The sequence below is a fragment of the Asterias amurensis genome, chromosome 12 (genome assembly GCF_032118995.1).
Source record: "Asterias amurensis chromosome 12, ASM3211899v1".
NCBI lineage: Eukaryota > Metazoa > Echinodermata > Asteroidea > Forcipulatida > Asteriidae > Asterias > Asterias amurensis.
The window spans coordinates 4937635-4950979 of record NC_092659.1 but is presented as its reverse complement, the minus strand read 5'-3'; the positions used below and the strand labels follow the sequence as shown (position 1 = coordinate 4950979).

The 13345-nt window shown below is 39.3% G+C and overlaps 1 protein-coding gene across 3 annotated transcripts in view; it reads left to right on the top strand.

Moving 5' to 3' along the window:
- Window positions 1-13345, top strand: part of LOC139945605 (fibronectin type-III domain-containing protein 3A-like) — a 127925-nt gene that overhangs the window by 39682 nt on the left and 74898 nt on the right. For all 3 annotated transcript variants that reach the window (XM_071943015.1, XM_071943013.1, XM_071943014.1), the window contains exon 2: window positions 3542-4323. In XM_071943015.1, the coding sequence (XP_071799116.1) occupies window positions 3681-4323 (643 nt within the window). In that variant the 5' untranslated portion in view covers window positions 3542-3680. The remainder of the gene's footprint in view (window positions 1-3541; window positions 4324-13345) is intronic.

Here is a 13345-nt window from a genome sequence, read left to right as displayed (position 1 = left end):
CCAAGGTTGATTGAGACAATCGCCTATGTTGCCTCCGTGAAGTAGCAGGGTTGTTAGTTCTTACTTTTCACACCATAGAAAGCTTCAAACACCACTTGCTGCATGATGTGTCTGCCGGTAGTCTGTACATTGATTAGGATTGATAACGCGACATCATCAATTTTCAGACAGCGTCAAGTTTGTATACACCATGCTGGCATCACAACACATTCACAACACACACAGGCCTTCAAATTATTTGCAATTGACAATGTTATTCCTCGATTCATTTAACGTGACATACATGCTTGTCGGATATTTGTAATTAAATCACTGTGCGATTCATCAACTGTAATGTAACACCATACTGACGAGAGCTCATCGGACTCCTTACCACGTCACATTCAATTTCTCATGTGCCAGCGTTATTTCAGTACAGATGGTAGTGCTCACTACCTACGGAGATCCCTCCTGTCTGATCCTGAAACATCAAGACTGATGTCCCCCCCCCCCCCTAGGTTTCCTGCTTCAAAATTTAGCAGTAATTTTTTGTTGTCAATTTAAAAGACACTGGACACTATTGGTAATTACTCAAAATTACTCAGCATAGAAACTTACATACAGTGTATGTACTTGGTAACAAGCAATGGAGAGCTGTTGATAGTATAAAACAATGTGAAAAACAGCTCCCTCTGAAGTAATGTTGTTTTTGAGAAAGAGGTGCAAATACTAAAATTTTTACAGCTCCTAAAAGGTGAACCGTTTTGACGTTTCCTCCTTCCCTTTCTTTCGAATTTTATTTTAATTTTTTTTCACCACCCATGTTTTATAGTGTACATGTTAATCCTGGCCAACACCCTGTATTGATTGACTTCGTTGTCATCCAGTTTACATTACATCATCAGATCATATCACATGAATTTAAAAAAAATATAGTCTCTGAAGCTGCTCTCCACTTAAAGTGAATGAACGTCGGTCTTTGTCGTTTTTCTTTAAAGACCCTGGACACTATTGGTAATTGTCAAAGACCAGTCTTAACACTTGGTGTATCTCAACATATGCATAAAATAACAAACCTGTGAAAGTTTGAGCTCAATTGCTCGTCGAAGTTGGGAGATAACTATGAAAGAAAAAACACCCTTGTCACACAAAGCTGTGTGCTTTTAGATGATTGATTTTGAGACCTCAAAATCTAATTATGAGGTCTCAAAACCAAATTTGTGGAAAATACTTCTTTCTCAAAAAACTATAGCACACAACTTTGTGTGACAATAGTGTTTTTTTCTTTCACTTATGTCGCAATTTGATGACCAATTGAGCTCAAACTTTCACAGGCTTGTTATTTTATGCAGTATGTTGAGATATACCAAGTGAGAAGACTGGTCTTTGGCAATTACCAATAGTGTCTAGAGTCTATAACAACCAGTCCTGTAGTTTGTTTTTTGACTTTTTGGAAGTTATTTACCAGTCAGGAGTTGTGCCACTCAGAGATATTATTGACAAGTTCTCAGCTGTTTTAAGTTGGCGTTTGGCCAGCTAGCCACTGATAAACAACACAAGTAAGCCTAACACAATGGTAACTTATGACCTCGGTAAATTATAAATTATCAATCAAGTGTTACATGTACATATGTACCTCATGTTTACACGTATTTATAGTGGCTGTTGGGAACTGAAAACAAGTGTAAAGTTTTTAGTTAAAGTGTTGATATTATACCTGAAGCAAGAGGTTTATGAACCTTGACCAATAAAAACAATGTATAATTTTTGTGTAACTGGTATTTACTACATGTACATGTTTACATAGTATCTGGATGCTTTGATTAATGACAATTACTATTGTAGATTTGACTTAGTCTTTAAAGGAAGAGGCACATATCCCCCCCCCCCCCCCCCCCCCCCCCCCGTCTTTAAAGGAAGAGGCACATATCCCCCCCCCCCCCCCCCCCCCCCCCATCTGGTAAAGGCTTTTTTGTTGGATCTTTTCTGATTGGGCATCTCAGCAAAGCGAGGCTTTGTCTTTTTCCTTGAATAGCCAGTGAGACCGGATACATGTAGCTGGTGATTACCACTTAGTCAATGAATAGTTCATCTAAGCTGGACCACTTGATGAGAAATTTGTATGGCTCTCAGGTGGTTTGTCTAACTTGCCAGCTGATGTGAGCAGTGGAGGACTTTGGTTTAGAGGCCTGAGTTGGTACACTGAGGGAGTCTGACTGGTCTTGGACTAGGAATATTTCAAGTAAACCTGCATGGGTTACAGTGTTTCAAAGAATTGACTGAATAGAGTACTGTGCCAGTGTACGATACCTCCAGTTCTAGTTGTAAATTATGACGCAAGTAACAGTAATGCTGTCAAAATTAGGCAGTCAATAACTGCAAATTTAGGATTAAGTAAGTCTACACATGTCTAAAGTTGGAAAACTAGCCTAGCCATAGATGGTCAGACAACCTCAGCTACATGTACCTGGTTCAATCATAGAGTGTTGAGACTGTCCTTGCTCTATATCATTCAATTTTTAACTCACTGCTTCACATTTGTATCTTGCCTCTGTCTAAAAACCTGTCTCATCAGCTGTGGTTCCCATTAGTTGACTAAAAAAAAGCCCTGGAGGACTGTTGGGTCAGAGGTCAAGACCTTTGGCAGAGGGATAGGAACTGTTTCCCAGGATTGGTTGTTTTTTTGTTGATGTGGAGGGAACAAACTCAGGGCCAGTGGGTTTTGACAACATTGACTGTGGCTGTAGGTGGTTTAAAGCATGCCTCATGTGCACACTGTATGATGGTGGATTGTGTATTCCGAAACATCCCCCCCCCCCCCAAAAAAAAAAAAAAAAAAAAAAAAAAAAAATGAAAAAAAAAAAAAAAAAATGAAAACATAACCCAGAGGGGGCCTTTTTAAGTTACATGCACGCAGTTCATGTCACAGCTGAGATGTAATTAAGTTCCTCCTCATTGACAGTGAGTCTTTTGTATCTTACAGTTTGTCGTGTACGATGATTATACAATTAAGATGTCTTAATCTTGTCTTACACTATGTAGTGATGTGATGTACTTATACACGACTGTAGACATTTTGCATTTGTTAAGTACTTTTTTACTTGCCTGGAAAGGTTCAATATGCATTTTGTAAATTGGGTGTTGTCAAAATGTTTTTCAAACTAAGTGCTGGCATTTATTCCAGGGCATTTTTGAGCAGGCAAGATACCGCACATCACTAGTGATTATACGTGTTCGAGATTTTTGTTTTTTTGTAAATCGTAATTGCTACCACCAATCATTGTAAAAGTAACTTTTTCCAGTCGAAGGCTAATAACAATTATACAGTGTTGTCATCTCCATTAAAAAGTTGTGTTCCATTGAATAATGTACAAATTGTGTCTGCAGGAAGTCCAGACTCTGTGATGTCTTTAAAATACCAAAGTATCAGGTTTGTATCATGGTTGCACTGATATTGGGCCACAAACAACAAGTATGTTGTTCTGCTCCAATTCACTGTAGGTGTTTCCACACATCGACATTGAGTGATATTGACTGCTGGTCTTGTTTATTTCCTCCGTAGGTGATTGAGCTTGATGCCTGTTGCTTAGGATTTATAGATCAAGCGGAGGAGACTACAGACAGAGGACACTGAGCATTGATTACAACAGTAGTGAGTCATCCAACACTGTGAATATTGCGGGGACTCTATTCCAGGAACCATGTCTGCCCAGGATCCAGTGATTGGCACGTATAACATTATGAACAATCACCTCAGCATGCATGACATTCCTCAGACTCAGCTGAGCAGCGAGACCAGCTCCACCAGTAGTGAGTTGGAGTCGGCGCTCAGCAACGCCGTCAAGACACCCCCGGGGATCTTAGAAAACGGACCCGACGGCTACCCATCGGATGGGTCGTCCTCGGTGGAGAACCAGAACCCGATGCCCGTCTCGTACATCAACGGCCCCGTGCAACTCGCCGCGCCGGGCGGCTACACCGAGTATGTCGATGGACACATGGCGGACGGGAACGGTTTGGATTATGCCGCCCCCGCCCCGGAGTATGACGGTCAACAAGCTGTGGGCGATTATACCCAGGACTACCCCTCCCCGGAACAAATTTACCCCGGTGTGGCGACGTCTGGACAGGATTACCAAACGAACGCTGTAGGGGTACCGACGCAAGTCGGGGACTACCAGGGCATGGGGGTAGGGGTAGGGGAAGAGATATCCCCCCAGGGACAGGTGCCGGACACTGGTCAGAATAGTGGGCAGGCCAATAAGAAGTATGTCTTCTACCTGCAGATTAAGCAAGGGGAGGCATTTCCTGTTGGCAATGGGGACCAAGTTCAGTATATTCACGGTGAGTACATTTCCTGGTATTGTCATTTAAAATGTTTTGAGAATAACACAGAAAACCCTCATATGGAGTGCTTTTGTGTGTTCTTTGTGTATGCTTTGTGAACACCAATAAGGGACGAAGTTCAACTATTTATAAAACTTCATTGTACCTTCAGTACAATAGTTTGTACCAGTACCAGTGAGCACTCACTGTACCATTGTGTGTTTGGTACAAAAGCTAGTTGGTTTATGGTTTATTTATTTAAAAATGTCATCATGTCATCACAGCATATACATGTACGGCAGAATTGCGACTGTAATTCACAACCGTTAAAACTAATTACAATAATTAAAAACATTAGAATAGAAAACCCATTATGAAAAATATGATGAAAACACAAAACAAAGGCCTGGCAGAGTATGCAATAATACCTCGTACAATGACTTGCTTGGTCACAAGTGAATGCTCAGATTGAATTATTCTGCTTGGAAATCTGATTCAAATTTTGCATTGCATCGTTTGACGATGAAAAAAACCCCAAAAACGCTCATTGAGCGATAAACTCCAAACGTGAAACTAGATTAATTATTTCTCATCAAATATGACATTTCAGACAGAAATATATCAAGGGATGTTTTCTACAAACATCATCATCAGACAGTTCTATGTAAATCTGTGATCTTCACGATTTTTTTCCCTTACCGATTCTGTGAAGTTCCTTTAACAGACCCGTACCTTTCCTAATTATGTACTTAACACAACACCCCCCACAATAGGAGGAAAAACCCTGCATTAGAGTAAGCACCATCTTACGCCTGTCCGTTCATTTTTGAAAGGGCAAGGGCACAAATGCGTTTTCTCCTTGGTGAAGGGCACCCTATGACTATGAGGAAGTTATATTTGCAATGACCAGGGGGCATGGAGACAACCGACTTCATTGCCCCTGTCGAAGTATCAAGCCTGCTGTCTTTGGATACGTACATCTGTGTGTTTTTATAATATAATTTTTTCGAAACTAATTTCTCATTTCTCTCATAAAACGTGAGTGTCGAAGTACATACAATAATGTCACCGGCTAAACCACATCAAAAGCCAACCATACGGTACGTTTCTGTGTCAACATCATAACCTTCACATAATAACCATTTTGCAACGAGTAGTTGAAGCTGATGTGTCGGCCCAGGCGAGGCGCACCTCACCAACTACACGGTTGTAATAGTCTTTTAAAATGTCGCCAACTATTTGTTTGGATATGAGAAATAACATCCGTCTGGGTCTGCCATCAGTATCGGGTTCGGCAATGACCCTGTGATCAAACCCTACTGCAGGATATCCTTATTACAGATCTATTAATCTGTTTTATCAAGAGCTGAGATTTTTTTCTTCTTCTAAAACATGATCGTTAAGCTTGCCAAATGAAGATGAGGAAGAGGGTGTTAGTTAAAGGAACATTACAGAATTGGTTTTTGCTAACTAAAATACAGCTGCTAGCAGTGTAAGTACTTTAAGTAATCCATCATACACATAAACTGACAGACCTGTAGAAGTTTGAGAGCGATCGACCTACTGGGTCACGAGAAAAACACATTTTGCCTGACCGCAATGCAAAAATTTTGTTTTCTAAACGAATAAAACGCTTACTGAGCGAATTACTCCAAACACGAAATAGATTATTTATTTCTCATCAAATATGACATTTCAGACAGAAATATTTCAGGACACGTTTCCTAGTATCATCATCATAAATAGACCCTGTAAAGTTTAATGTAATCCTGTGATCTTCACGATTTCTGTTCTTATCAATTCTGTAATGTTGCTTTAAGTAAGAGGGTTAGCGTGCAGCCATCTCAACCACAAGACATGTTTTTCCAAAAGTATGTATTTCCCTGGCTAATTAGCCTGTATGTCAATTAGGATAAATGGCTTGGCTCATTAAAGGAACACGTTGCCTTGGAACGGACGAGTTGGTCAAAACAAAAGCGTTTGTAACCGTTTTTTTATATAATGCATGGTTGGAAAGATGTTTTTAAAAGTAGAATACAGTGATCCACACAAGTTTGCCTCGAAATTGCGTCGTTTTTCTTCTACTGTGCGAACTAGCACGGTCAGCCATTTATGGGAGTCAAAATTTTGACCCCCATAAATGGCCGACGTGTTAGTCGTCGAGGTAAAAGGAAAACTACGCAATTTCGAGGCATGTTTGTGTGGATCATTGTATTCTATTTTTACAACATCTTTCTACCCATATGCATTTTATAAAAAACGGTTACAAACGCTTTTCAAAGACCAACTTGACCGATCCAAGGCAATGTGTCCCTTTAAGTATAAAGACTTGTTCACTTTGCAAGGTGGTTATCCAGTGATGGATGCTGGCTGAACTTGCAGGCCTGTATGCTTCGTTTTTGAAAAGGCAAGGGCACCAAGGCATTTTCTCCTGGGTAAAGGGCACCCTATGAGGAAATTGTAAATTTCTACTTGAGAGCATTTCACGGGCACCAAAACAATGGAGGCAATCACCTTTTTTGCCTCTGTGAAGTGTTAGGCCTCAATTTGTCATAAAGGAAATGCAAAAGAATTCAGTAGTTTCTTGTGAATAGATTCCTGAGCAGAACTTCTGGGGATCACTTCCTTTCCTCCGTGCTCATGATCACTTGTTTGTGTTATTTGCATTTAATACCAGGCTGGTATTGGCTCAAGACGTCAGTGATCGATCTAGTGGATAGTAGTATACTACGCTCGGCTGAAATCGTTACAGCGCGCCCTCTTACAGAATGGTTGAACAAACTTGTCTGGTTCTCCAGGCAAGTTGGTTGAATCAAGCCGAAAGAGGGCACACTATAACAATTTACAACCGAACGCAGTTTCACTACCCACTATCGATCGCTGACGTCTTGAGCCAAGACTAAACATCAGGCATGCAATGTTTTCAGGTGAGAGGCTGATTTCCTCACGTTTGCTTTCTCAGCTGTGCCATCAAAAATTGAGAAACACACTTTTTTTTTTTTTAAATGGATAAACTGCAGTTGCTTGCATGGTTTATTCAACATTGGATTTGGGTTTATTCAACATTGGATTTGGGTTGTATCTGGTGAAGGTTGAGGGAGGGGATTGGCTCCAGACACTGAGTGCAGGTGTCCTAGTAGTTAATGATCAAGTCAGCTGTGAAAGATTGCATTTTGAAGGCTCCTCTCAAATCCTCAAATCCTTTTCCATTTTTTGTTTTAATGAAGTCTAGCAGGGGATCACCTGCAGACTTTGTGCAAACACTCTCACAATAATTGCCCTTTCATTTTTCACAAGTTTTTTTACACCCTGGTATGACTCTCTCAGCTTAATCTAGTGCAAATTCCATCTGACAATTTAACCCTGTGACCTCAGAGGCAGATCTCACAGTCATGACCTCCAGTCATGACCTCTAGATTCCTAGCGATGAGACACCTACCAGTTGGATTCTGAAAAGAAATACACAGAATTTGACCTGGGCCCATTTTCGTAGAGTTGCTTAAGCAGAAAATATTGCTGAATGATTTTAAGCAGAAATGAGCAGGATACCAGTCACAAATTCATCATGTGACATGGTAATTTGGCTGGTAAACCATGCTTATTCTTTTGAGGTGAGCATAAATTTGTTGTGTTTGGAAATGTTGTTGTGCTTTAAAGGATTTTGGTACTTTTTGTAACACAAAACACAATGTCCACAGATTTACATTAAACTTACACCGTTTGAAGATAATGATAGTAGAAAGCGTACCTTAAAATCTAAGTCGCTGAGGTGCTGTAGTGTTTGAGAAATGATAAAACAATATCATGAAAATATGTTTTTACATGCTTAAATAATTTTCTTCTCATGATCACTGAGACAAAAATTATTTTCATGGCATTGTTTTACTCATTTCTCAATAACTACACTTACAGCACCTCAGCAAGTAATATTTTCAGGGCAGCTTTCTACTATAATTACTGTCTTCAAACTGTGTAAGTTTAGTGTAAATCTGTAGACATTGTGTTTTTTGTTCTACAAAAAGTACATAGACCCTTTAAGCAGCTCTATGAAATTGGGCACTGTTATTATTTTCTTAGCCTGATTTGATTGCATGGCTGGCGACAATAGTTTGATTGTTAAAAGGCATGTTAATGCCCCCTAAGCATGGAATTTCATAGTGACAGGAGTGAAGTGGTATTTTTATGAGGGATGTACAGTGTTAGGGCTAGGCACCACTGCTAAAACGTCTTCAAGTGGTTATTTCTTAAGGGGTATCAAAGCTAAGCCGAGGGTGACAGAGAATTTTCTGGAATTTGAACAAACCTTAAATAACTCATGACATCACTGCAGTGGGGGTGCCCCTATGTAGAGGTCAGAAAGGAAGGTGCTCCTTGGTCCATTTATTAATAGTGTGTACATTGGCTGTATATAGTTAACTTCAAGTGGACTTTAAAGACAGTGGACACTATTGGTAATTACCCAAAATAATTGTGAGCATAAAAACTTACATGGTACCAAGTAATGGAGAGCTGTTGATAGATAAAACATTGGGAGAAACGGCTCCCTCTGAAGTAACGCAGTTTATAACAAGAAGTTATTTTCCACGAATTTGATTTAGAGACCTCAGATTTAGATTTTGAGGTCTCGAAATCAAGCATCTGAAAGCACAAAACTTTGTGTGACAATGGTGTTTTTTCTTTCAATATTATCTCGCAACTTCGACAACCAATTGAGGTCAAGTTTTCAGAGGTTTGTTATTTTATGCGTGATTTTTGACAATTACCAATAGTGTCCAGTGTCTTTTATTCCTTATTTCATCATAGCACGCATGTAAGAATGAGATTGTGGTAGAATGACGTCAATGTATTGATTGATGTCCAGTTGACATCAAAACGGAATTAAAGCAGCTTATTATAGAGCTCAATCAAAACAACATTAAATTTTGAGAGCAAGTTTGAGGCAAGGCCATTTTCATTTTGCACATTGCACTTCCATTTGGAAAATCTTAAAGTATATAGGCAACTTTTAAAGGGGCACCAAGTCTTAGACCAGGGGCAACCAAGGCTATGGCCTCTGTGCAATTCCAGGGGCGGATTGCAATAAAACGGTCTTAATCAGCAGTCTAAGACCAGTCAGTTATAGCCGGCTATCTGCCTGAGACGGTCTTAGCGTAGTCAGTCATTAAGCCTGTTGCAATAAGCCGGTCTTAGCGAAAAAGTAATGCAATACGAACAAATGTCCCATAATACTTAGCACATCTGCAGCACTGGCGTTACGGCATTGTTCTTATTGCTTAGGTTAAAATCATCGGATATCAAATCATTTTCACTCTTGGGAACATATATTTACGATACAATGTATCATCATCATAATGCCTCTCATGGGTGTTTTATATCTCTAAATATTCGGTCTCGTCATAGAGCTCGTCGCATCAATTCGTCTACAACTAACAAATGCAGCGCCATCTTTAAAACACAAAACTAAGACAGATTACAGCCAGCTAATAGCAGACTTCAGATTTAAGACTGGCTATAATTATAGACCGCGCAATTGCAATCGGTCTGTAATTAAAGATTGTCTAAGCGCGTCTCAAGTTAGCCGGCTATACATGTAGCGCATAGACCGGCTTAAGACCGCTTGGTGCAATCCGCCACAGGCCTGCAGTAGCAGCAGTTTGCCAGCATCATCAATGCTGTACATAACTTTTATTGATTCAAAGAGGGTCAGCATGTATATCAATCACTATACAGTACATCTCTACTGTGGATTGGAAGAGTACTGTAAAAAAATGTACATAATAATAATGTCATACTCAGCAGTTTTACCTTGCTTGATAGACATAGTAGAGAAGAGACTTATGGAGAGAATTGAGTCTTGTAGCTGGTCACTGGACCCAGTAAACATCTGACCTTGCTTGCGGTCCCCCATGACTCCTAAATGGGGAACCTGTTTTGGTTGATCAAGTGAAGTTACACTTGATTCCATCTGATTGTACAGGGAATTGCCATGTATGTAATGTACAAGAATCATTACATAAACATAGACCTTACCGCAAATATTCGGTACTCGCGCTGTATGCATTGAATGAGGTGCATGCTGGTCTAGCTAGCGCTCCTTGATCCCTAGCTTAGTTCAGCATGCGCTTCATTCAAAAGTCGGTGCTTGTGCAATGGATATTTTTGAAAAAGGTCTGTGTACATTAAATCAATCATGTCATGGCAAAATCCTGATACACATAGTATACAAAAGGTATGCATCAAAACCCTTTTTAGACTAACCAATTACATGGAAAACTGCATTTAAGCTTTCCCAGCAACAACTACTTCATCAGAAGCATTGAAGGGGAAAAGCCAAAAGTACATGTTGTAAGAAAAAGTTACAGTTGAATGAATCAAACAACGCAAGATACAAAACATGTATCTATTCTTGGTAGTGGGACAGGAAACCAGAGTTCTATTAAGATTTATAGTACATGATCAATAACACAACAGTTCAAGGTTTTATAGGCAGTTTCCTCCGTTGTTTTCTTTGGGCATTTTCTGTGGTGGTAAACTCTGTACAACATTGAGCTGTAACTCCAGGAACATTCTGCCACTTAGTAATACATTGAAACACATTCTTTGGGCATTTTCTGTGGTGGTAAACTCTGTACAACATTGAGCTGTAATTCCAGGAACATTCTGCCACTTAGTTATACTTTGAAACACATTGTTTCACAAATGTTTCACAATGTTTCACAAATGCTACAGTATTTAGCTACTGTGTTAGTATTACACCCAAGAATAGTTCTTACATCTAGTTTTTGTCTTTCTACTATATTCTATGAGTATACCAGATCATTGTTGGGGGGGGGGGGGGGAGGTAGAATGAGACAGGGAATTCCCAGGTATTATCGCCTCCTTCCTCATAACTAATAAAACTTGTTGAGGCATTTTGACCAATGTATTCTCCTTTAATAAACCAAACTATGGGAACTTACCCCCATTTTTGTAAATTTAAGTTCATTACAATAAAAAAAAACACCCATCTAGCATGGTGTACAACGCATAAATCCAAAATGGTATTTTGTGGAAGTGTCGTGGCCGAGCGGTTAAGAGCACCGAATTCAAACTCTGGTGTTTCTGATCAGCAGAGTGTGGGTTCAAATCCCCAGCCGTGACACTGTGTCCTTGAGCAAGACACTTAACCATTGCTTCGTCCTTCGGATGGGACGTAAAGCCGTTGGTCCCATGTGTTGTGTAACGCATGTAAAAGAACCCAGTGCACTTATCGAAAAGAGAAGGGGTTCGCCCCGGTGTTCCTGGTTGTGGCTGCTTAATGCGCCGTAGCACCTTGTAAACCCTTATAAGGTGCTAAATAATTGGGTCTCAGAATTCATCACTGCATAACCTATCTTTCTGAAAGTTTGTTTATACTCAGCGCCTTGAGTACCTTGTTTGGTAGATACGTGCGCTATATTAGACTTCGATATTATTATTATTATTATTATTATTATTATTCTTTATCCCTGATTCAATTATTACATCAGTTAACACTAACATGCCTGAAATGACACAAAAGCCATGGCATCTGTGTCATCTGTTGCCCCTGATTTTGGCTTTGGTGACCCTTCAAAAGTGCCCTATATACTGATCGATATTAGTGACCGATTTCAAATTGATATGCCAAAATGAAAATGGCTTAAATCAAAGATAAACCTTTTACACATTTTTTGTTTGCCTTAACTACAGATATTTTGTCTCTTCATATTGTAGCTTAATGTTGTGTAAATTATTGCTGGTTTCTGATCATATTTTGCTGCACACAAGGGAGTTATTTCCCACCTCAATTCTGCTTCTAGTAAGGCCAAGTAAAAGAAGAAAAGAAACATGTTTAGTGTCCCCGCCCGCTTCCTTTTTAAAGGCCGCCTCCTTTTTTATTTTGATTTTTATTTTTTATGCACATTTTGTCGTTGTTGACTTTTTTAAATTTTTTTTTATATTTTTATATATATAAATAATGAAAAAGGTTATTTTAAACGATCTCAGCTAAAACAATTTGAATGTCTTGTCTGAATGTCTTGACCAAAATGTTTCATTTATGTATTGTGTGTTTGAGCAGTAGAAGAAACAATGGATATTTTGACATTATAAAAAGAATGGCCCTCCTCCTTCCCTTTTTTGAGAAACCCGGACGCTAAACATGTTTCTTATTTTACTCGGCCTAATGATTTCAGAAGAACATTTATGCATCCTTCTGTAGAATCATTTGCATATAACTAACATATGTGTGACCACCCCACTCTCCCCAACAAGCCTGACTCTGATCAGCCTGTTTGATGAGTCAGGTCCTTGAATACAGACCGCAAGGACCTGTTTATGTCGGGACAGTCCTGAGATGTGTTAACAATTACAGTGAATTTCCAAACCTTGCTGCATTAGGCCTAATAAAAATAAAAACATGCTTGGAGCGTCCCCACCTGCTTCCAGTTTAGAGGCCGCCAACTTTTGTAATTTATTTTTTAAATATATATTTATAATATGAAATGGCAATAACAAAATTAAAAAATTGCAAAAAAGTTAAGGTTTTTTTGTATGAAGGGGAAAAAAAAAAAAAAAAAAAAAAAAAGTATTTTAAGGGCAGTGGACACTATTGGTAATTACTCAAAATATTTATTAGCATAAATCCTTTCTTGGTGACGAGTAATGGGGAGAGGTTGATGGTACAAAACATTGTGAGAAACGGCTCACTCTGAAGTGCCATATTTTTCGAGAAAGAAGTAGTTTTCCACGAATTTGAATCCGAGACCTCAGGTTTAGAACTTGAGGTCTCGAAATCAACCATCTAAACGCACAAAACTTCGTGTGACAAGGGTGTTTTTTTCTTTCATTATTATCTCGCAAGTTCGATGACCAATTGAGCTCAAATTTTCACAGGGTTGTTGTTGTATGCATATGTTGAGATACACCAACTATGAAGGCTAGTCTTTGACAATTACCAATAGTGTCCACTGCCTTTAACGAAAGAAAATAAGTTTGGAAAATAGCCCAGCCGTTTGTGTTAAAGTATGTGTAGGGCGGC